Source organism: Lampris incognitus, chromosome 1 (assembly GCF_029633865.1).
Source record: "Lampris incognitus isolate fLamInc1 chromosome 1, fLamInc1.hap2, whole genome shotgun sequence".
In the NCBI taxonomy this organism is placed as follows: domain Eukaryota; kingdom Metazoa; phylum Chordata; class Actinopteri; order Lampriformes; family Lampridae; genus Lampris; species Lampris incognitus.
This window is the reverse complement of record NC_079211.1, coordinates 36,601,104-36,625,240: the sequence shown is the minus strand read 5'-3', so window position 1 is coordinate 36,625,240 and position 24,137 is coordinate 36,601,104. Positions and strand designations below refer to the sequence as shown.

General features: G+C 42.1%; 3 protein-coding genes and 1 non-coding gene across 4 annotated transcripts; 3 read left to right on the top strand and 1 right to left on the bottom strand.

Annotated features, from left to right (window-relative positions):
* Window positions 1–752: 752 nt before the first annotated feature.
* Window positions 753–12,481, bottom strand: cops6 (COP9 signalosome subunit 6). The gene is given in 10 exon segments (XM_056285825.1): window positions 753–1,328; window positions 1,539–1,639; window positions 1,899–1,991; window positions 4,161–4,275; window positions 5,064–5,111; window positions 5,224–5,286; window positions 5,420–5,508; window positions 8,642–8,773; window positions 8,992–9,117; window positions 12,412–12,481. Coding segments are annotated over 10 exon segments (978 nt in total). The 3' UTR covers window positions 753–1,187.
* A 1,322-nt stretch (window positions 12,482–13,803) lies between these two features.
* Window positions 13,804–16,322, top strand: LOC130116545 (F-box/LRR-repeat protein 12-like). The gene is made up of 3 exons (XM_056284472.1): window positions 13,804–14,035; window positions 14,157–14,232; window positions 14,514–16,322. Exons 1-3 carry the CDS (start codon window positions 13,935–13,937, stop codon window positions 15,564–15,566), a joined length of 1,230 nt encoding a protein of 409 aa, XP_056140447.1. The 5' UTR covers window positions 13,804–13,934; the 3' UTR covers window positions 15,567–16,322.
* Window positions 16,323–16,817: 495 nt separating this feature from the next.
* Window positions 16,818–21,918, top strand: aurkb (aurora kinase B). Its single transcript, XM_056284485.1, has 9 exons — window positions 16,818–16,879; window positions 17,517–17,555; window positions 17,723–17,795; window positions 17,883–17,928; window positions 18,136–18,324; window positions 19,275–19,413; window positions 19,654–19,802; window positions 20,271–20,445; window positions 21,308–21,918. The coding sequence occupies exons 1-9, from the start codon at window positions 16,871–16,873 to the stop codon at window positions 21,479–21,481; spliced, it is 993 nt and encodes a 330-aa protein (XP_056140460.1). The 5' UTR covers window positions 16,818–16,870; the 3' UTR covers window positions 21,482–21,918.
* Window positions 21,919–22,193: 275 nt separating this feature from the next.
* trnal-aag (transfer RNA leucine (anticodon AAG)) lies at window positions 22,194–22,275 on the top strand. Its single transcript has one exon. It is a non-coding gene; the product is annotated as a tRNA-Leu (tRNA).
* Window positions 22,276–24,137: the final 1,862 nt, after the last annotated feature.

Below are 24,137 nucleotides of genomic sequence, written 5' to 3'. Positions count from 1 at the left end.
AACTGCATCTCTCCGGCCGGCAGTCTCGAAGGAAAGCGCCTCCCCACTTTCGTGACAAGGCGAATCCAAGCCGAACCACTGTTTTACCGACACACACAGAGACGCATTCACATGACGAACACAAGCCGACTCCGCCCCCCTCCCGAAGACAGCGTTGCCAATGATTGCTGCTTCATCGAGTCCGGCCATAGTCGGATCTGACGAGACCGGGGCGCGAACCCCAGTCCCCAGTGGGCAACTGCATCGACACCAAGCCGATGCTTAGACCGCTACGCCACCGCGGACCTCTTCTTATTGAATGTTAACCTAAACAATATTTTTTTAAATGGAGGTGTGTTGGAATAAAATGAGGTTGGCTCCTTCTTGTGCCACATGGCAGGTATCATTAGGCTATTAAAGAATAACACTGGCTGTGTGTGTGTGTGTGGGGGGGGGGTTCATTATGTCTACTTCCTCTTTGTATTTAAAAGCCATCAAAGTGCTGACTCCTGCAAGACCTGAGACTCCATAACCACCCCCAACCCCTTTCCAGCAACCTATGCTTTTCTATACTTTCTGAGGGCAATGAACAGCAGGGCCACGACTTCAAAAGACAAGTTAACTGCTTACACGCACTCGGCCCCAGATAGTAAACCTGCTGCTAGGTAGGCGCCACAAAACTGGCTTTCACAGGCTCACTTCAAGATGTGGGGCTAAAAAAATTTACGAGCGTTTTGTGTAGTCTACACACAAAATATTTGCATCGAATGGTGTTTTCTCCTCAATGTGCAATAATAATGTTTAATCATTTTGAAAAAGAGGATTCAAAGCCCCACAAAACAAACAAAAAATCATATCATTGAATACATACAGAAACAGGAAACAAAATAAAGCAAATGTGGGTTAACTAACATTTCCATTTACGGACACTGGGTTCATTGATGTAGCCATAATATGGACTTGAGGGCATTTTGTATGAGGTTTCTTTCTCCGTTTATGTAACTGAATGGTACATTTAATTGCTTTGATACACTTAACATCTGCTGCAAATATCTGAAAAGCTACTGTTCTTTTGTACATGGGAACAAAAATGTAAGTCTCAGTTTACATCCAAAAAAAAAGACAAGCATTGACCGAAAAAATAAAGAACAAAAAAGAAAATGCAGTGGTAATGTCTCTTCTTGTCTCTTATTCTGTTGATGGCTAACTCAAAAGAACAGTCCTCTCATCCTGCGGCCGATGCCCTGTCTGTCATACAGGACGTTGAACTTGTTGATGAACTGATTCATGGTGTTGCAGGTCTTGGTGATGGTGCCCAGGTAGGTCATTAGGCCGACGTCGTTACATTGCTACAGGAAAACAGGACTCAAGAGTCAGAGAAAGCACATGCTCAGCAACATGTAAAGAGAAGCTAACTGTCTTGAGCTTAGCTTTAAGATAATAAAAAACAAGGTTAATTTAAATTTGTAATACCACCAGTTGAGTGTGATTAGCCACCGTATACACTTTTAAAACTATGCAGGGTTTTGGTTTGTCAAAAGTGAAAAAAGTGCACTTACATCATAGAAATCTGTTTTAAATTTAACAGTGCTGAGGACTGGCAGTCTATGGCACAAAGCGTTGGTTTCTCGAAGGATCTCGTGGTTAAATGGCACCCGTCCTGTGAGGGGACAGGAAGAGGAAACAAAATGTGTTAAAGCGCCATATCCAAATGGTGAGGTAGAGTATGGCTGTTGAGATATATCATATGGCCAACAGTGGTATGCGATTTGGTGTGTTTGAGGGGCCTCAGCTATTAGCGTTGAAGTAAGGAAAGGAAATAACATCTAATTTAAGGACATCTGTTTTTCCAGACCTCTTTTTCCACATTCTTGCACTCTTCATTGCCCCCCCCCTCAACCCCCGGCCGGCCCACTCACCTGCTTCCACTGATTTGACATATTCCAGAATGATCTTTACCCTGCTGTGAAGCATCTTCACGGCACTATGCTGGGCTATAAGATGTTCAGCCACTTGGAGGGGGGACCAAGAGAAAACATGAAAGTGAAACAATTTTTGGATGGGAGAGTTTATCAGGGTAATATCTGATATATAACCATTAGAACAGAACAACTGTACTGTCAGTAAGTAGCGAAGCTGCTAGAACCCAGTTGTATCCGTTAGGATTAATATTATTATTATTCGACCCTAAAAGTATCTGGGTCTCAGAAACCGTAACAGCTACAGTTCCAAAACTTGGCAGATGGGTTGGAAATCTCACCCAACACTCAGAAAAAAATAAACAAAACAAAAAGTATATATATATATATACACCGATTGGCCAGAAGGTAATGCTAGAACAACAAATTTTACATTTTCTTCAATAACTTTTGAAACAGTCGCAGAAACAAGTCATTTTTTTCCTGGATTCTGTGGGTCCAGATGAAACTAAAGATAGAAGTCACGCCCATGTGAGCCTAGAAATATTTTCTGCCATTTTGAATTTTTTCCAACTGTTTTTTCGCTACACCTCGTACAAATTTTGAGCAAATCATCACCACATTTGTTACAAAGCATCTCTGGACCAAGCCGGGAAAAGTTAAATTTTTGGGGGGATTTTTGATAATCCATAGGGTTTCATTATACAAGCCAATCACATTTTATCAAAATAGCTAGTTTAAAAAAAAATTGCAATGATTCGTGAGCGCATCGAGATCAACCTGAAATTTGTGACATGTTCAGGAGTTTTCACTAAGTTTATCAAAGAAGGTTGAATCAGTTCATCTGGATACAACCTTTGACAGACATGTTTCATCACTTAGGTAAGTGACCTCTTCAGTCTCAACTAACTGCAGGTATCCCCACTCCTTATAAACAATACAGTTGCATAACGACCGAAGCCGATGACCAGTTTCATATGCAAACATGGATGTGACCATTAACTAGTTTCAATGGCCATGTGTACTATTCAGACGATTTCGGAATGTTTGCAATCATAGCATTGTAAATAGTAGTAGCACACATGACCATTGAAACTAGTTAATTGTCACATCCATATTTGCATATCAAACTGGTTGTTGATTTCGGTCATTATGAAACTGTATTGTTAATAAGGGGTGGGGGTACCTGCAGTCCGTTAAGACTGAAGATGTCACTTAGTTGAGTGATGAAGCGTATTTGACAATAAATGTATCCAGATGAACTGAATAAACCTACTTTGATTTTCTTACCTGGATTATTGAGCATGCATCAAGTCACAAAATTTATGTATTAAAGTGCATTACGCCTAACCTCTAGGGAGCGCCACAGATACAAAAAGTTTATAACTCAATCGGCTGCATGGATTTGTACGAAATTCGGCTTGCATGACCTTGGGTTATGATTCAGTCAAAGCATAAAATTTGGTAATGCTTGATTAAAGTGGGTGTGGCTTATTACATAAATCTAAATTTCTAGACGCTACTCCTCCTACAGATTTGTGCTTGCAGTTGCAGTGCTTGCAGTTGTGCTTGGACCCTGCCGATTGTAGCTGTTTTTCAACTTCTGATTGGTGTGATCTGTTTTAGTCTTATTAGGAGACGTGGCTGAAGTTGAGCTGAGGACAAAGGCAAAACTCTGCTTCAGTGTCTTTTGGTGAAAAACAGACTTCTCCAGCTATATAACTCTAACGAAAAGTGCAAGGATAGCATTGAGATCTGGCCGAGTTTTACCTGTGAAATATTTTAGTGGGAAAACAGCCATTAGGTCGGAGAGCGGAATCTTTACTGACATGGGTACACCAGGTCCATAAAATTTACTGACATGGTAGACTGGGGGAAGGGCTAAAATCAGACACATGCACTGGTAAAAAATTATATTACCTGGTAATCCTGTCCCAACAGAGCCTTTCATGGATATAATATCAAATACCTGAGTAGCTCTTGTTCAGAGAGCCCATTTTGGCATAAAGACTATCTCCATTTTCTTTTCTACAGCTGTACTGGTGCACTCCCCTTAATGGAGTCAGTCCACCTCAGGAGCTTACCCTTGCAGTCTGTCGTTTTTTTGCTTAAAGCCACTAAGAGAGCCATCATATCTATAAAAAAAAAACCTAAAACACTTATAAAAACAACTTAACTCGACTATGCAAAATGGTGGTACTAGGATGCAGGAAAGCCAAATTGAAATCTGTTCCCCTTCATAGCAGAGAAAACCATTCTTACCTGTTGAGTTTTCCCCTGTGCCGGTGGCTGTCATGCGAGCTACATGGTCAACACCAATTCTCTCTGCCTCCTCTGTGGCTAGGGTGTATGTCAGCTCAGCAAACAACATAGTAGCCTAGGATAAGGGGACACCCAAGCTTACTTGTCTGTGTTTGTGTGTGTGTGTGTGTGTGTGTGTGTGTGTGTGTGTGTGTGTGTGTGTGTGTGTGTGTGTGTGTGTATGTGCATTCAACATAGATATCTTTACGGATGCATGTCTGTGTGTGTATGGGGGAGATTGTTGGAAGTGGCATGGTGGAGGGTTTGGGTCAGTCAAGTCAAGTCAATTTTATTTGTATAGCCCAATATCACAAATTACAAATTTGCCTCAAGGGGCTTTACAGCAAAACAATATCCTGTCCTTAGACCCTCGCATCGGATAAGGAACAACTCCCTAAAAAAAAAAAAAAAAAAAAACCTTTAACAGGAAGAAACTTCAGGGACAGCAACAGAGGAGGGATATCTCTCCCAATATGGGACAATGTGCAATGGATGTTGTGTTTACACAATTTACAGAATACAACGTATAAGGGTGTATTTTCCATTTCTGAGGTCCAGGTTTTTTGTGGGCTATTTCCATTCAGGGATCAACTCCACTACATATCCTGCAACTATATGTTGCAGGATTTTTATATGTTATGATCAAGTGTACTGTAATTACGTCTATTATTTCAGGGCACTTTTTTGAAAGGGGGTGGGGGCGGGCAATGGGGATAGATAGTAAATTTCTATTGCATTTACATTTCACAACCTTTGGGGGAAATTTTCAAGTTTGAGTGTTTTGCATGTGTGTGTCCAGGAGGAGAGGCGTGGCACCGCAGATGTTGCGAAAGTTAAGAATAACAGCAATAATAGAAAGAGTACCTCGCCACTTATTATGTCAATCACAGACTCGTATACGCTAACAGGTAGCTGAAAGAGACGAGAAACACATTATTTGTACTGGAATTTTACGGACTAGGTGCAACAGGGCATAAGCATGATATCAACATGTTCCTACAATGGGAAAATCTGATGGACTCACATCTGTATGTTTGGTCATTGGGTTGAGCTTGAGGAAAAGAGGGCTCTCAATGATCTCACACACCTGTAGAAGAAGGCAAAGCTTGTTAAGTTACTGACAGAGGATGAGCTGATTTGCATTGGTCCTTCACAAGTCACAATAACTTCAACACCAGTATGTCCCATTCTAGTGATATTTACGTTTTTGCTTTGCCTACCTGCTTGTGAATGTGAATATCTGACTGGTCAGGGGGACCCCCAGTTGTGTACCAGCCCAAGAATTCCATGTCTTTAAAGACCTGTTTGACTGAAAGACCAAACATTTTACAGACAGTTATTATGGCACCAGTCAGTTACGTGAGCGTGCCTCAGGTAACTATCTCTGGTCCTTGACACTCACAAAGGAGCACACGTGGCAAAACTTGTTGAATCTAAAAAGAAACTTGATGACTGAAGGTGTGACTGACGGTCCGTCATTGTGGTACATGTCATTTCATTATAATAGGTCTGGCTGAGTTAAAGGATAGAGTCACCTTTTTTTTTTTAACCTATACCTGGTTAAAACATTATCAGGCATCATTTAGAATCATACAACAAATACTCCACTGCCTGCTTCAGCCATATTTTTTTTTAAAACATGAGGCTTCATACAGTCGCATGTAACTTATTTCAGTATAGTCATACATACGTATCTTTCATTATCTTATGTTTATTAACGTCTTTGAAAAGGAGCAAATTACAACTGGATTTGGAACTACTTTCTACGGCTAACGAAGTACTTCCAAACCATCTGTAAACTTTCACCCTTCAGCCCTACACTGTTAGTTTAGCCGCCTCAAAAATGCTTTAGCAGAAGCACAAAATAAAGTTCACATATAGGTATCTTTATGCTCAATAATCCAGGTAAGAAAATCAAAGAAGATTGAATCTGTTCATCTGGATACAACGTTTATTGACAGATACATTTCATCACTCATCTAAGTGACTATTTCAGTCTAAACTGACTGCAGGTATCCCCGACCTTATAAACAATACAGTTGCATAATGACCGAAACCAACGACCAGTTTCATATGCAAATATGGGCATGACCATGAACTACGGTTACAATGGCCATGTGTACTATTCACAGAGGATTTGGGAATGTTTGTAATTACAGCATTGTAATTCCTGCACTATAAAGGATGTGCACATTCTCATCCTTGAAAGAGTGGCCACTGGCCTGTAAGATGGATGTAGACTGTGGAGTCCTAGCCTGACGCTTTAGCTCTCCTGTGTTGTGCCATCCTCTTGGCCAGCTGTCTAGTTTCCTCAATGTACAAGTCACGGCAATCCGCCTGGAACTTAACAGCGTACACTATATTGCTCTGTTTGTGCCAAGGGACCCGATCCATGAATTGGACCAATTTCTGACACAGCCTCTTTTGGGGTTTGAAAGCAACTGAGACCCGGTGTTAGGAAAATACGCGCCTCAATTTTTCTGGCATTCCCGCCATATACAGAATCACCGCCGGTTTACGCTTAGACACCTGTTGTCCTTGTCTCTTCGATCGGCTGGTGCACTGTTTGGGCATCTTCCTGGCTTTGACAAACACCCAGTTAGGATAACCACACTTAACCAGTGCCTGTTTAAAGTGGGATTTCTCCCCTCCCCCGGCTGCTATGCTGGTGGGGACGTTGTCAGCTCAGTGGTACAGTGTCCTGATGACTCCTAGTTTGTGCTCCAGTGGATGATGAGAGTCAGACCTCAAGTACTGATCAGTATGTGTTGGTTTACGGTAAACATCAACAATCAAATGTCCCCCATCACCAATTGCAATTTCACAGTCTAAGAAGGCTTACCTGTCATTATTCACATCCTCCCTGGTGAACTTGATGTGGTTGTTTACCGAGTTAATGTGGTCGGTGAAATGTGGTACGCCCTGAGATTTAATTTTAACTCAGATGTCGTCCACAAATTTGAACCAATGGCTAGATGGTGTCCCTTGATAGGACATCAGAGCCCTCTTTTCCAATGCCTCCATATACAAGTTGGCCACTATAGGTGAAACCGGGGAACCCATAGCACACCCATGCTTCTGCCTATAGTACTGCCCCCTGTATGTGACTAAGTAAGCACATGGACTTAAGACAGCTTCAGGAGTAGACACACTTGGTCAGTGTTAAGGGTGGTCCTATTGCTAAGGGTAAAGTTGTTTTGTAATTTCATATGGACTACCTCCACTGCTTCATGAGGATGAGGATGTGCACATCCTTGATAGGGAGGATGCTGGTTTTGGGGAGTCAAAGAGGCCATGATGTGAAGAGGGAATGACCATCCCTGAACCGAGGATTTACGTATCTGTTTATAAAAACTGTTTATTTATAAGTTTGGGGGAAAACTGCAGTCAGCTGAGATTGAAGAGGTCACTTGGATGAGTGATGAAACTTTTCTCTCAAAAAATTGTATCCAGATGAACTGATTCAACTTTCTGATTTCCTTACCTGGATTATTGAGCATGCATTAAAAACACAAAATAAAGTTGTTTTAACTTGACAGAATGGATATTTTGCAACTATTTTTTTTCAATGACACGTTAAAATATGTTTGACTGTACTGTGAGCTTCCTGATTTTGAAAAGGATGATAGTTTTTGAAGTCTCAGTCTTAGAAGACCCGTGAGTACAGTATTACGTTTCTCAATACTGAAGCGATCATTTACAATTTAAAATGATGCCCGACAACATTTGAATCAGATCTAGTTTCAAAAAGCAGTGAAACTCTCCTTAAAACTCGCGTGAAAAGGTTAAACTGTGGAGTCTAGCAACACAAAAAAATCCCTTTCAATATACTAATTAAAAGTACATGTACCCACACTTGATCTTCATCTTTGCATGGGACAGATCCTTTTCAACAGGGACAACTGACTCTTTTGAAGTGAAAAGGCCCCCCACAGCCAAAAACACCCTTATCAAGATTACTCCTTCATGGTCTGTGATAGGATAAATATTTAATTGAAAAAAGAATTAAATAATGTATATAGTACTTAAAAGAACAGAGACAAAACATGCTTCACAGATGATAAAACAATAAATGTAGAAATAAAAATGTCAGACTATAACTGAAACCAAGGTGGCATAAATATCAAACAGGCAAGTGCAGGAAACAGTGGGTAAAAACAACATATAAAAAAACCACCAGTAAAAATGCCTTTTAGAAACTAATTTCAAAGACAACAAGTTTTTTGGGAGTATCATTTAGAAAAAATTTCAGAATACATGGAGGGTCCAGAACCACACCAAGATCCAATAACCTTTGGATTTTAGTTTAGACGGCACTGCTTGGAAATATCAGGCTGCATTACAGATAATATTTACCCATTAAGTCTACCTAAGTTGAAAGGTCAAGTTTCAGGGGAATGAGATGTTCAGGTGTACTCACACAACAGAGACAAAGTACTTACATTGTTCTTCCTTTGTATAGTAATACTCCTTGTCAATATGGGCTCGGTCATCGACCGTATGGGAGAGCAACTCAAAGGAGTTCATCACCTCGATGTTCCTACCCTCCTGTTTCCCAATCAGGGCTCCAATCACTGGATAGTGAGAGAAACACCATGAGTACATTTTTTAAGTAACTTATAATCAGTGATGTGTCATGAGATTTTAAAAACTGCAATTGATTATGTGCTGTCTTTTCGGTGTAATGTCAGACAGTTTTACCATGTTATATATAGTATGAATCGTACAGAATGGCCGAGATCGGTCACTTGCGCGTATGCACATTGATGGTGAAACATAGTAGACATCATACCCTGAATCGGCCGTCCCTCCTGTGAGCGGATGCGTATCCAGTGGTCTGATATGTTGAGGATGACAAGAGGATGCAAAGCCACGGAAACGCTCCCGGTGACCCCTGAGGCCATAACACTGAGACTGGCTATGGTCAGACAAAAGGAATGGTGCATTAGCTCTTTGGCTCAGTAAATAGACTTTCACAAAGGCAATTACTAGAAAACATGTCATCATGCCCAGCTGACTAGATTCAGGGATGGGCAACATGAAAGGTCTTTGTTCCCACCAAGCAGTTACACACTTGATTCTATTAGTCAACCAACAGTCTTTGCTAAAGACCTTGATTTGTAGACTCAGGTGTGTAACTGCTTGGTCTGAACTAAGACCTGCACCCACACTGGCCCTTTCTGGATCATGTTGCCCATCCCTGATAGACACATACAGAGATAGATAGAGGGATAGATAGCAATTGAAATGTTATTTATATAGCACATTTCACTACAAGTAAGCTCAATGTGTTTTACATTAAAAGACAATATAAAATATAGGCATAAACATGACATAAACAGGTAACATAAACAATATAAATATAAGAATATAAACATGAGTAAAATGCACAAACTGAATCAATGGAGCATACACCCAACGTATATTAAACATATCATACAACAATTACCCCCCCCCCAAAAAACAAAATCAAGTAGAAACAGGGGTTTCCATTTAATTTACTTATGTGGTTATATGTGACTATCATAAAGGCACACATAACCCCCCCCCCCCCCCCACACACACACACACACACATACTTAACCATAAGCCTGGGAGAATAGGAAGGTTTGATTTTGAATGTGGATACAGTTGTGTTGGACCTCAGGCCAGCAGCCAAACTGTTCCAGAGACTAGGACCACAGTAACTGAAGGCCTCCTCACCAGACTTGGATCTAATTCTTGGTACAGCTAGAAAACCTCTGCTTGATGACTTGAGAGGGCTAATTGGGTTATGATCAGTGAGCAAGTTAGACATGTACTGAGGAGCCTAACCATTAAGACTCTTACGGACTATTAGCAGGATTTTGAAAGTGATTCTGTATTGTACCGGGAGCCAATGGAGTGATTTCAGTACTGGAGTGATATGTTCAAATTTTCCTATGTGTAAGGACTTTGGCTGCTGTATTTTGAATGAGCTGAAGCTGTCCTACTGACCGGATAATCCTGCAAATAGAGCATTACAGTAGTCTAACCTGCTTGAGATGACTGCGTGATAAAATGCTGTTCTGGCGATAATGGTAGTGTGATTTTCAGTATCCAAAATAATGCCAAGGTTTCTGACTTGCTCACTGTATTTCAGAGACAGTGATACCATGTTTGAAGTATCTCTGTCTTGTCTGCATTCAGCTGTAAAACGTTTTTGGACATCCAACAATTACTATTGTAACGTGCATGGATAAGTAGACACGTTGGTCCTTGACTAGCGAGTCAGACCCTTTAGTCGCGCGGTTAGCGATGTCTCCCGCGGTGCGGGCAATACGGGTTCGCGTCCCGGTCGCGGCAGTTCTTGTGGTTGCCTCCCGGATTCGCTACATTGGTGTTAGAAGTGGGATGGGGAGACTGTAAGGCCATCGGAAAAGTATGCGCCCAGAGGCGTGGAAGCGTTGATATGCTTAAGCGCGGGACACGCTTCCCGAAGGAGGGGTGTGTGTAACGTGCATGGATAAGTAGACACGTTGATCCTTGACTAACGGGTCGGACCCTGGTTAACGTTGTCGCTTGCAGTGTGGGAGCCACGGGTTCGCGTCCCGGCTGTGGCAACGGTTCCCGGACTGACCTCTGAATTCGCTACATTGGTGTCAGAAGTGGGGTGGTGAGACCGTAAGGACATCGGAAGCGTATGCGCCCAGAGGCGCGAAGGAGCTGATGTGCTTAAGCGCAGGGACGCGCTTCCCGAAGGAGGGGGGTAGTGTAACGTGCATGGATAAGCAGACACGTTGGTCAATGACTAACGGGTCTGACCCTTCAGGTGAGCAGTTAGCGATGTCTCCCGCGGTGCGGGCGATACGGGGTCGCGCCGCGGCAGTTCCTGTGGTTGCCTCCCGAATTTGCTACAATATCAATACAATTCACTAATTTATTAACAGGACTGCGATAACCAGAGGAAAAGTAAATGTACAACTGTCAGTCATTGGCATATGAATGGTAGGATATTGTAACGTGCATGGATAAGAAGACACGCTGGCTCGCGGGTCCGACCCTTTAGTCGAGCGGTTAGCGATGTCTCCTGCGGTGCCGGCGATACGGGTTCGCCTCCCGGCCGCGGCAGTTCCTGTGGTTGCGTTGTCCGCCGAATTCGCTACATTGGTGTGCGCGGGGACGCGCTTCCCGAAGGAGGGGGGTAGTGTAACGTGAATGGATAAGAAGACACGCTGGTCCGCGGGTCTGACCCTTTAGTCGAACGGTTAGCGATGTCTCCTGCGGTGCGGGCGATACGGGTTCGCTTCCCGGCCGCGGCAGTTCCTGTGGTTGCATTGTCCCCCGAATTCGCTACAATATATTGTGTTTCTTTATTATTAATACCAAGCGGGAGCATATAAATTAAAGAGCAGTGTCCCAAGGACTGGCCCTTGTGGAAGCCCAGAGTTTTTTTCAGCAGATTTAAAACTACCAATTGAAATAGCAAAGATCCTGTTCTTTAGGTGGATGAAAACCAGTTAAGAACAGGACCCACTAGGCTGACTGAACCATGAAGCCTTAAAATGTCACGATCAACAGAGTCAAAGACAGCAGTGAGATCAAGCAATACTAAAATCGAAATTTTATGAGTCACTGTTAATCTTAAGGTCATTGATGTTCTTATGAGAGCTGTTTCTGTGCCATGACTGGCTCTAAAACCCGATTGGTATGTATCATAGATATTATGAGTTGAATAGATAGACAGATAAAACATATGGCAAGCGAAACATAAAAAACTCTTGTAAGTATAAAAATCTAACCCCCCCCCCCCAAAAAAATTTACAAAAATTTGATGGTCTGGTCAGGTCAGGTGGCACTTTGTTGCATAGTGGTAGAATGCGATAATAGAAAGCGCAGATAGAGGCATGTCAGCAATAGATATAAGTAACGTAAACATGAATAATTAAAGAAACTAGCCAGACAAAAAGACCAACTGGCACTTTGCACTGATGTGAGCTGCTGACAACGTAATGTTTTCTTATTCTGTTATCCACCCTCTGGTGTGACTCCAGTAAGAGACGCCGACTCAAATGAATCTGTTGACAGCAGCATATCGTCCCGCCAGCTTTACAAACTATTTAGAAGCACGCTTGCGCGTAGGGTCAAGACCGCATGCCGCTACAGTCACAAAAACGAAACATGTAATTTTTATTTCATTTAAATTTCTGCTAGAGTCGGACATAAATTGTGTGGGTGCCCCAGAGACACTCACCAGCCCCGTCTACCTCCATTCCTCCGCCGTCGCTCGTCGCCATCTTGTTCGAGAAAAATTACGTACGCATGCGCAGTGGATCGAGGTTTACCGGTATTTACCAGTTCACCAACCTCGATCGTAACAATAGCCCCACCTGTCTGTTACCTGTAGGCTCGCCGTAGCTGGCTCAAAACTCCCAACACAAGAAGACAAGAACGTAAGGAGGAGAAGTCAGTCAGGAAGCATGCTGAGTTTTGCTTCTGTAAGGACCAGATAAAGTTTTTTCTTTCAATGGTAATTAACTACACTGCTGGAGTAGAAAGAAAATCGGAGAGAATTAACATAATTATAGATGCAGCAAGGACATCTCTGGGTGTTGTATGAGTTTCTGGAGAAGGTGTGCAGCAGCTGCTGAGAGAAGTTTTAGTCCCTCTCAGAAACCTGAGAAATAGCTTGTTTAATTGAGAAGACATGAGTTTTTTTCTTTCACTAAAAGAAAAAAAACCCTCATGTCTTTTTACAGTTGGTGGTGGTAATGTACCAACTCATTGTCTTGATGCATGCTCAATAATCCAGGTAAGAAAATCAAAGAAGGTTGAATCAGTTCATCTGAATACAACGCTTATTGAGAGAAACGTTTTATCACTCAACTAAGTGACATCTTCGTATAAACTGACTGCAGGTATTCAAACCCCTTATAACGACGAAACCAACGTCAAGTTTCATATGCAAATAGGGGTGCGATCATTGATCATGTGCACTATTCACAGAGGATTAGGGAATGTTGTAATAGCAGCATCGTATACATCTGTTGCCATTTTACAATGATGATCACTCCCCTATTTGCATATGAAACTGGTCGTTGGTTTCGGTCGTTAGGCGCTGTATTGTACTGTATTGTTTATAAGGGGTAAGGATACCTGCCTGCAGTCAGTTTCGACCGCAGATGTCACTTTGTCACTTTTGTACGTTGTATTCATATGAACTGATTCAACCTTCTTGAGGACCAAAACATTGCTTGGCAACGCCAATAAAACAGAGGAAGAACTACTACTGCTAATGCGCAACATGCATTAAAGTCTGGCGTAGAACGTCATGGGAGAGGCTAGGGTTAGGTTTACGGAGAGAGGGTTGGGGCACTGGAAGCGGGCCGGCACAAGTTTCCTTAGCTAAAAACGCAGGGGCAATGCAGCGCCCCTGCCCGATCTAGGTCGGTGAACTAGTGATCGTTTAAACTCGAGGTTTTACGTTTCATGAAATCAACACGAGGTGGCAATGTTGATAAACCGATATGTTTTCGGGCGCCTATCAAGGTTTACGTACAAATCGTAAATATATCAGGCTCCTCTGTAAAAGGAAATTAGGCATAGACAGGTTCGTATTTTCTTAGTACACAAACAAACGAGGGGATGGTATTTCCCCCCGAACCCGTGTACTAGGTACTTCTCTCGATTTGGAAAACGTTTCTTCAGGGTTCCTGATGCAACCCAATGTGTGTGCGTCGGTATATTTAGTCCGTGTACGAGAGTTTTGTTTACAAAATGGATGATTTCAAACCCTGCAACCTGGACTACTTCCCCGAGAACGTTTTAATTGATATTTTGTCGTATCTAGGCGTACGCGAGCTTGTCCGAGCTGGAAGGTAAACGTGATTGAACTTTTAACGGCATTTTGTCAGTTTTTCATCGTTTTTAATGAAAACTCAGCACCTCCTTTGTTATGACTCATGTCACATAATTGTATCTCTGATGGTGTTCTTTCAGGGTGTGTAAGAGATGGAGACGTCTTGTAAAAGACCAAAGACTGTGGAGACTTGTTGATCTCACTGCGTGGAAAGGGGTAAGTTTTAATACTTTTTCCCTTTCTCTACTTGAAAAATATGTGATCTAAGTATATGCTAATATGTTTATAATAGGCCTTGTTATTATAAATCTAAACTTAGACTGTTAACTATCGTTAAGATGTAAGCGTCTATTCACTATTGAAAGTATCCTTTAAAGAGATGTCATCAGGCGTTAAAATGTTCAGCTAAACTAATGACAGAAAAATGTATTTTTCTTCTCTTCCCATTTGTGTATTTCCAATTACATTCTTTGTCTTTGGTGTCCATCATGGGTCAGGTGACATCCCGCATACTTTGGGTTCTGCTGCGCCAGTTCCTGGGTTGTGGGCTACGGTGCCTGCGGTTGCGCGGTTTGTTGCTCTCTGCCCGAGGGGGAGTCTTCCTGTCTGAATCATGGCTCAAAGCTTTGTCTGCCAAGTGCCCACGTCTGCGCAAACTCTATTTGCTGCACGCTGATCTGCGAGGCCTTCCCAGTTGCCAGCTTCTGCCCCCAACCCTGCAAGTGCTAGAGTTACGCGGCTGTGAGCTTCCCCCTGACTTTTTCAACCAGAGCCTCCTGAGTGAACCTGCTGGTCTTGAGGAAAATGGAGGAAATGCATCAAATGTTGTTCCTCAGCAACAAGGACGGGGCTGGGCAGGAAAAGGTCTTGTCTCCCCTTCAGGGATTGCTATTGAGAGGTTAGTTCTCAACAATGTGCCCTCTTTCACAGACCTGCACCTACAGAGCCTGGCATCATGGGAGAGGCTCAACCGTTTGGAGTTGCGTGACACCTTTCGTGTGACTGCTAGTGGCCTGAGAAGCTGTGCTGCCAGGGACACCGGTTCTGGTGTTGAGGGGCTTTCTAGGCTCAAGTTTCTGGAAATTGGTATCACTGGGCGACAAGGCTACCAGTTACAGATGGCCTCCCTGGGCCTAGGTGCCGGATGGCTTGGGCTGCAGGAGCTGAGTCTGGGTGGCAAGGAGGTGGGCCCAGGCCTGCTGTGTGCGAGCCGTCTAAAGGACCTTCAGTGTCTGTGTCTGTGGAACTGCACACTCAGTGAAATGCAAGTCCTGCGAAGTTGTAGGGTACTCCGTGAGTTGCGCAAGCTAGAATTTTCTGAGGTGTTTTTTCAACCTCGACAGTGTCCACCAGAGGTACAGGGGGAGGGTGCAAGTGAGGAGGAGCGGGACAATGGGGAAGCCGAAGGTAGCAGTGGTGGTGATGATGATGGCAACAAGAAACTGGATGTGAACGACCCCATTCCAAGCCTTCGTCGCTCACTTACCACCCTGCTGCCACGCTGCATGCTTGTGTTCACCAACTGTTCTGTGCAAATAAATTCAGACTAAATTAAGAAATGGCTTGAGGACTGTTTTAATAATATCCTAGTTGGTAAAGTAAGTAGAAATACTCTCATTGTTAGTAGTATTAACAGTTGTGTAAATGTATTATTTCTATCAAAATGTATTGTTATTCTGATTCTGAAATTGTTCTCATTAGCTTTTTAGCACACTTTTAAACTCAGTTCTTTTGATTTTGACTGATGAAAGGAAATGCTGCTGTTAGGCTGTTATCACACAAGCTAGTTAGCTTCAAATGCAGAGCACTGAAGTACAGAGCCACCTGTTTCCTGTTCCTCCATTTTTCTTCAAATTATCCAATCACAAAAGTTTCTGTTAAATGCAGGTGTTAGATTATGATTTTGTTGTAAAATAAGGCAAAAAAGATCACTGTATATTAACACTTAATTTAATCTCATCTAATCCTACTATGTACTCATGCTATATTGCCATCCCACCCCATTTTATGTGCCTGCTTCATTTTAGATATGGACCAGTTTTAATGTATCCAAAAGAAGAGACGAGTTCTTTTTAAATGTCTGTTTGAATGAAGAAACTACATTAGGTGGTCATCAGTGAGTTCTACATTCTTAGTTGGTTTAAATTTTTAATTTTTTATATTGGGCTATAATAATATTGATTTGACTTGGTTGCAAAGAAATTGCATGAAAGATGTATACTTGAATTGTGTTGTACTTAAGCACAGTGACATTTTTGGGACGTTTTCAAAAGCTAATTTTCTATTTTGAATAAAGCAATCCTACAACTAGAGTGTTTGTCTTGAGTATTTTTCCTGTTTTCTTTTGGAGATTTCAAGGAAACGAACTGCTCAACAAGCCTTGCACGCTACATAATCACGTTGTTTTAACAAACAGCAAATTCGTACATCTGACATTGCTACTTGGTAAAGGAAAATGTATGTTTGTGTGATGTTTCGAGAGAGGCTTCTCAGCTTGTCGTGTATTCACATGGGGTTTCGGGCATACATAATGATTAGGAAGCAGCGTTGCCGTGAATAAAATGGTTACCCAAAGAGGCAGTCGTAAGACAACTATGACCGGGTGATGTAGTTTTGGTTTGGTTTTGGATCCATTTTTGTTTTGCTTGGTCCTTGAGAAACGTCACAGGGAGGCAGGACTAAAGTTTAAATGGCATTTGCCGGCACCAATCAGCTTCAGCTGGTTAAACCAATAGGGTTCTTTGTGCGGTACGTTAAGACCAATCACGGACAACGAGTGTAGCTTTTTGAAAACCTTGGCGGTCGCAGAGCTAGAACTTATAGTCAGCTTGTTTTTTCCACACATTTCTTCAATATGATGCAGGTAACATTTGTATTCTTGGTCGCTTCATGTGAGCGCCTTTCGGTATCTGATATGCTGCTTTATTAAACTTGCCATTTCCTCGCCATTGAGGCTGGTTAGAGCAAATGGGCTCGTAACGACAACGGTGGCTAGCTCAGGAAGCTAATCGTTTAACGTTCGCGTATACTTGTTATGAAGTTAACGGATGTTAGCTGCCACACCGAAATACAAATAATTATCACACCGAAAAACAAATAATTGTCGTTTGCCAACAAAGGAGTGAACGTAGGCAAGACCAAATAACTTCTTGTTCAAACCGTTGATATTTTTCAGCTGACGTTAGCCACCTTTGGATAAACATTTCCTCTGTATGAGTGGCTATAGCTAGCCAAATAAGAAAATTGAATCAGTTCATTGAGAGTAACGTTTCGTCACTCATCTTAACTCATCTAGACTTTGTGTCCAGATGAACTGATTCAGTTTTATTTGTTTGATTTTCTTAATTGGATTGTGGAGCATGCATAAAGGCTTTAGCTAGCGCTACTTGCATGTGTATTATAGTCTGAAGTAGCAGACATTGCCGTTCGCCTGGATATTTCTTGCGAATTAATCATGTTAATAGTAATCTAATGATATATGAACTGAATTTCGTCTTCAGAACAAGGAAAATCGAGATCCCTGTGGTTACCAAAGACCGGTAGGTTCTCTGTCAGTTCCCCGTGTTTATAGCTTTGCTTGGTTATTTTGTAATGAGACCGAGCGTTATATCTGAAACTCCAGTGCCAAAAGTGACCTTGCCCATACTGATCATGGCTAATATCATTTTTTATGGTGCATGTATGTATGTTTTTTCTTAAAAATAAGCTCGCAGCCACAGGTCCTCAACGTGTACAAGTAAACCCACGTCCTGAGAAAACGGATAAAAATGCAATCACAGGTATTCAAAAATCCTCCCCATTCTTTGGACATGATTTTACATTATTGAAATACCATTGTAACAGCTTTATTTTAACGATATTGTAAGGGCCTGGAAGAGAACTCGTCAGCTCATCCTCCAATTATCTTCCAAAGTGAGTTACTCTCACTATTTATCTGACGGTTGTTAATGCAAATCTTTTTACGCTGTTTAAAAAAGTTCAAATATGTTTCTTTAAATATTGTTTTTCGGTTTTGATAACCAGCTTTCCAATTTCCTTGAGTCACTTATTCTGACTGCTAAGCACACCCTTTGAATATGTAAAATAAGGATATTGTGTCCAATCTACACTTTTCTTCAGGAAATTCTCAATCAAAGATTTTGACATCGGTCGACCACTTGGAAAGGGCAAGTTTGGCAACGTCTACCTAGCAAGGGAGAAAAATATGAAAGCCATTGTGGCACTAAAAGTGCTATTTAAGTCACAGATGGAGAAAGAATGTGTAGAGCATCAGCTCAGAAGGGAGATTGAAATCCAAGCACATCTACGGTAAGTGTATTGAAAGTGAATTTGTGTCATTCCTTGCACATTAAATTTTGAGCTCATTTGTCACCAGGGCATATGTTGCACATTTGTGTACAGGAGTTCTCCTAATTCCTATTTGACACAGATTCTGTTTTTGTTTGTTTTTTGATGTACTGTAAGTCCTCCTTTTTATCTGAAAACCACAGCTAGTAAAATTCATGATAATATTGCGTGCAATTAGTTTTTTTTGGGGGGGGGGGTTTCCCCCTAATTGTACTTGGCCAATTACCCTACTCTTCCGAGCCGTCCCGGTCGCTGCTCCGCCCTCTGCCGATTCGGGGAGGGCTGCAGACTACCACATGTCTCCTTCGATACGATACATGTGGAGTCGCCAGTTGCTTCTTTTCAGCTGACAGTGAGGCGTTTCACTAGGGGGGCATAGTGCGTGGGAGGATCATGCTATTCCCCCAGTTCCCCCGAACAAGCGCCCCCACCGGCCAGAGGAGGCGCTAGTGCAGCGGCCAGGACACATACCCACATCCGGCTTCCCACCCGTAGACACAGCCAATTGTCTGTAGGGACGCCCGACCAAGCCGGGGGTAACACGGGGATTCGAACCTGTGATCCCCATGTTGGTAGGCAATGGAATGGACCGCCACACCACCCAGGCACCTTGTGCAATTAGTTATTTGCAGTAAAAGTGGTTGTGATGTTTTTAAATTCCTTTCCATTTTTTTTTACATTATGGCTGTTATTTTTTGCCCCCAAGGGAAGGGCTAACCCGAGCTGTGTTGCTGCATTGGCCCTAAAATATTTTTTGCATTTGCTTCAAACGTAAGTCAGGTAGGCCACAGATTTCTGCAGCAGAGATGGGAATATAGTGTAATAAACATGTTCTTATCTGGTTGTGGAAACGTGGCTTTTGTAAGGATTCCAGATTAGAAGAAAAAGTCACTGTTCTACTTTGTCTTCAGACACCCCAACATCTTACGGTTTTACAACTACTTCCACGATCACAGTCGGGTGTACCTTGTCCTCGAGTATGCACCGCGGGGTGAGATGTATAAAGAGCTACAGAGGTGTGGGAGATTTGATGACAAACGTACTGCCACAGTAAGGGATTCTATGTGTGCTTTTTACTTGTCTTAATGTCCTTTTTGCTGTCAGCCTTTCTGCTTTGCTGATGATTTTCAAGTTATCAATGCATTCAATGAAAATGCAGTATAAGCACCAAGTTAAGGTAATTTGCGTTTGGAAATGGAGCCACTCAGTGCAAATGAATGTGAGAACGGTCTATTTCAGCGTTACTATAAAATGACAGAAGTTTTACATTCTTGCACTTTAAATTTACAGTATATGGAGGAGTTGTCTGATGCGCTTATTTACTGCCACGAGAGGAAAGTGATTCATCGTGACATCAAGCCAGAGAATCTACTTCTTGGCTTTCGTGGAGAGCTAAAAATTGCTGACTTTGGCTGGTCTGTCCATGCGCCATCTCTACGGTGAGAGAGCCACATATACAGCTACTTCATATTTTCTTAATTGTCATGTAGGTTTGAACATACTGGAAGTCTGACTTGGGTGGGATGCTATAAAAAGCATAAGAATGTAACAACTTGGCAACATTGCCAAGTTAAAAAATTTACATACAAGACTTTGTACATACAAATAAAATATCTTGTATATAATTTTGTTTTTCAACTAAAGAATTAGGCATGATATTTACATTTTCAGAATACAAAAGCAAAAGATTACAATTACAAATAGTTTGAACAGCATATGAAAGGTCTTCACTGCTCACTATTGAAATGTTAAATATTACGCTGAAACACTACACTGATAAGAAGACATGACATTTCCTATTGCTTAACAATATCAGTTTAATATTTTATTAATTCCCCTTGGAGCAATCCATCTTTTTTATTGGTTGATATTGTTTGTTACTTAACTTTTGTTCTAAACACTTCTAGGCGCCGCACAATGTGTGGGACACTGGACTACCTGCCCCCAGAAATGATTGAGGGCCACAGCCATGATGAGAAAGTGGACCTGTGGTGCATTGGGGTTCTCTGCTATGAGTGCTTGGTCGGCAAGCCACCCTTTGAAACTGCCAGCCACCAGGAAACATACAAAAGAATTACAAAGGTTCTGAGTTTTTCTGACCCCCCCCCCTTATTTATTTATTTATTTATTTTCTTGGGCGGTGTTCCTACACATCCTTGAAAATAAAATTGATCAAATGTCTTAGAAGTTTTATTGATATCATGGAAAATGCTATAGCTTGGTGATCTATTGTAATTTTTAGCTGAGATGACATTTTTCTACATATTTGTAGCTGCTGAGAACACATCAGTGCTTGAAGTTTGGGCGGTATGTTCAGCGACTAGCTGAAAGTTAGTCCATTTAGGTTGTTGAGGCTTCAACTGATAGTTAATGCTGAATAATATAATCTTCTATGAGCAACCGTTGTCATGCAGAAGTCGTGGAAAATGTCCTGGAATAAGATTTGCTTAAGTGGGAACCCTGTTTAATTTTTCAAGTTAACAAATTTTGAGGATCAGCACAATAATTGCAAGCCTATATAAATGTAGATGGTATCTTGGCAGAACAATCTGTACTGACATTTTTAATGTTCGTTTGCTTTTGATGTATGTCCGCCTGTTCTTTGTGATTGTTCACTTCTGCATACCAAATGTGTTCAACAAGATGACATCGGAAGCCATTTTTGTTGCAGGTTTTCATTCCAGCCAAACGCAACACTATAATTTGATCAGTACAATTTTAGCTAGTCAGCATCAAGGACTGATATCATAATCTGTGGTGGAATGAGAACCTGCATACACATGGTTCTCACTTGCAATTGATTTGACACCACTCCTGTAAACTTTATAGGTGTTACATAGGTGATGATGGAAATTGTTTTAAATCAATGCTATTTCTGTTTTAGTGAGTCAGTTCTACTGTAAAAAGGACCTTTTAATGACAAATGTCTTCACGCTGTTTTCAGGTGGACTTGAAGTTCCCCAAGGTCGTCTCGAATGAAGCACAGGACCTCATCTCCAAACTGCTCCATCACAACCCACTTAGTCGTCTTCCACTGCAGAGTGTTATCGATCACCCTTGGGTGCGTGCCAACTCTTGCCGAGTCCTGCCCCCCGTCTACACTACTAAGAAGCTCTAAAGCCTTCCTTTTGTCACTTAAGTCTTTCTTCTTCCCTGGTGTGGCTTATCTGGTCTGTCACTCAGGAGAGACTTAGCCAGTGTTTTTACTTTTCACTGCTGTGGGTTACTCACTGCCAGTGTTCTGGCACCTTTTAATCATGGCAGGCAGAAAGCCATACCCACTTGTTTTTTACTGTACAGTTATCTGTGTTATTTTTCAGAATTTTCAGTTTTTTCTGTAATGATTTGAATTGGACATCTCAGATTGGAATTTCCATATCTTGACAAAGTGCCGACACCAAAGTACCACTTAGACAGCTTGAACTGAAATCTTGTGTTCTTGATGATAGCCTTTTAATATCTTTAGGGTGGGGGAGGGCATCTTTTTTTCTCAATTCATACTTTAGAATTTCTAATAAATATCTTTGTTTTGAAAGCTTGTTGTTTTAAATTAAATTGAACAGAGAGAGATGGTGTCTGACTCCCTATTTGTCAACACTCAGTTGTCAGTCATATACATCACAGCGTGCTTCATATTTAGGTTTATAGCCATGTTCACTATTCACATGACGGTATCAACATATGAATAAATTGTGACAGTCCAGACCTGGGCCGTTGTCAAAATGAGAAAAAGTCAGTGTGTTGGCAGGGCCATTGTAGAATTGGGATTAACAAAATCTATACAGGCGTTACACTATAACTTTTAATTAGGTAACGCTACAACCACATTTGGTAGCGTGGCCGAGCGGTCTAAGGCGCTGGATTAAGGCTCCAGTCTCTTCGGAGGCGTGGGTTCGAATCCCACCGCTGCCATGAGGTGTGTTTTGTTTTTTGTATAGTGTACTTAAACGGCACAGCTTTACACAGACTCCTTTGCGCCAAGGCTCTCCTGCCACCTGTATGTCCAGGTTAATCTTAGTCGTTACAGCCGATCACGTTTCCTCCCCTATCACAAACCTACTAGGATTTGTATGCTGTGGCCAATCAGCACTTGTATCGCTACTAAGATTTACCCCAACAACAACCGAGAGTTGACCAATCAACGTCTCCGAGTGCCCGGACCAATCACAGACCGATGCGGTTGCATTGGTTAGTATTATCTTGATGCATAGTCAATAATCCAGGTAAGGAAATCTCAGAAAGCTGAATCAATTAATCTGGACACAAAGTTCAGAATTAAAAAAAAGCCACGTTATTTCGTCATTGTATTCTTACAACGAAAGTTGAATCCGTTCATCTGGACACAACGTTTATTGAGACAAATGTTTCATCGCTTATGTCACTTTTTTGTCTACATGGTGATGCGGGTCACGTGGCTCGGGTCCTGCGCTGTTCCGGTGGCGTCTGGACACTGCTAGGCATATTCTTTATATATTTTATAATTCCATTATATTTCCTGTTATCCTCTTTCAGTGTTGTATTCTGTAAATTGTGTAAACACATCCATTGCACATTGTCTATCTTGGGTGAGATATCTCTCCTCTGTTGCTTTCCCTGAGGTTTCTTTCTATTTTTTTCTCCGTGTTCAAGGTTTTTTTTTTTAGGGAGTTGTTCTTACCCGATGCGAGGGTCTAAGGACAGGATGTGTCGCTGTAAAGCCCCTTGAGGCAAATTTGTAATATGTGATATTGGGCTATACAAATAAAATTGACTTGACTCATCTAAACGACTTCTTCAGTCTCCACTGACAGCAGGTATCACCACCCAACAATACAAATACAACTATATAACATACAATACAATAAAATACAAAACAGTACAATTGCATAATGACCAAAAACAACGATCAGTTTCATATGCAAATAGGCGAGACCATTATAATTAGAGTTTCAATGGTAATGTGTACTATTCAAGGAAAATTTGGGAATGGTTGCAGCATTGAAAAATGGAGACAGAGGTACTCTTGCCCCCCACCCTCATCAGTCTTCACATAGATGGCCTCTTTGACTCCCCTTTCAAACCGGCGTTCATCATGTGCACATCCTCATCCTTGAAAGAGTGGCCACTGGCCTGAAGATGGGTGGACTGCGGAGTCCTAGCTCGTCTGTTGTGCCATCCTCTTCATCAGGGTCTGTTTGGTTTCCCCGAAGTACAATTCACGGTAATCCTCCCGGCACTAAATAGCGTACACTATATTGCTCTGTTTGTGCTGGGGAAACCAATCCTTGGGGTGGACCAATTTCTGTTTTAAGGTTTGAAACCAACTGAGACTTCGTGTTTGGAAAATACACGTTTCAACTATTTTCCCACTGAACTTCGTGTCCAGGTGAACTGATTCAATTTTTCTGGGATTTCTACACATGGAATATTGTAGCGAATTCGGGGGGCAACCACAAGAACTGCCGGAGCCGGGACGCAAACCCGTATTTCCCGCACGGCGGGAGACATTGCTGACTGCTCGACTAAAGGGTCCGATCCGTTAGCCATGGGCTACCGAGCCTATTCATTCGTGATCGTTACATTGCCCCCTTCCTTCGGGATTTGCGCCGCCACAGCCAGCACGCGAACCTGGGGCTCCCGCATCGCAAGCGACTTCGTTAACCAGTCGACTAAAGGGTCCGACCCGTTAGCCACAGGCTACCGAGCCTATTCATCCGCGATCGTTACATTGCCCTTCTCCTTCGGGAAGCGCATCCGATGGAGAGGGGCAATGTAACAATCACGGATGAACAGGC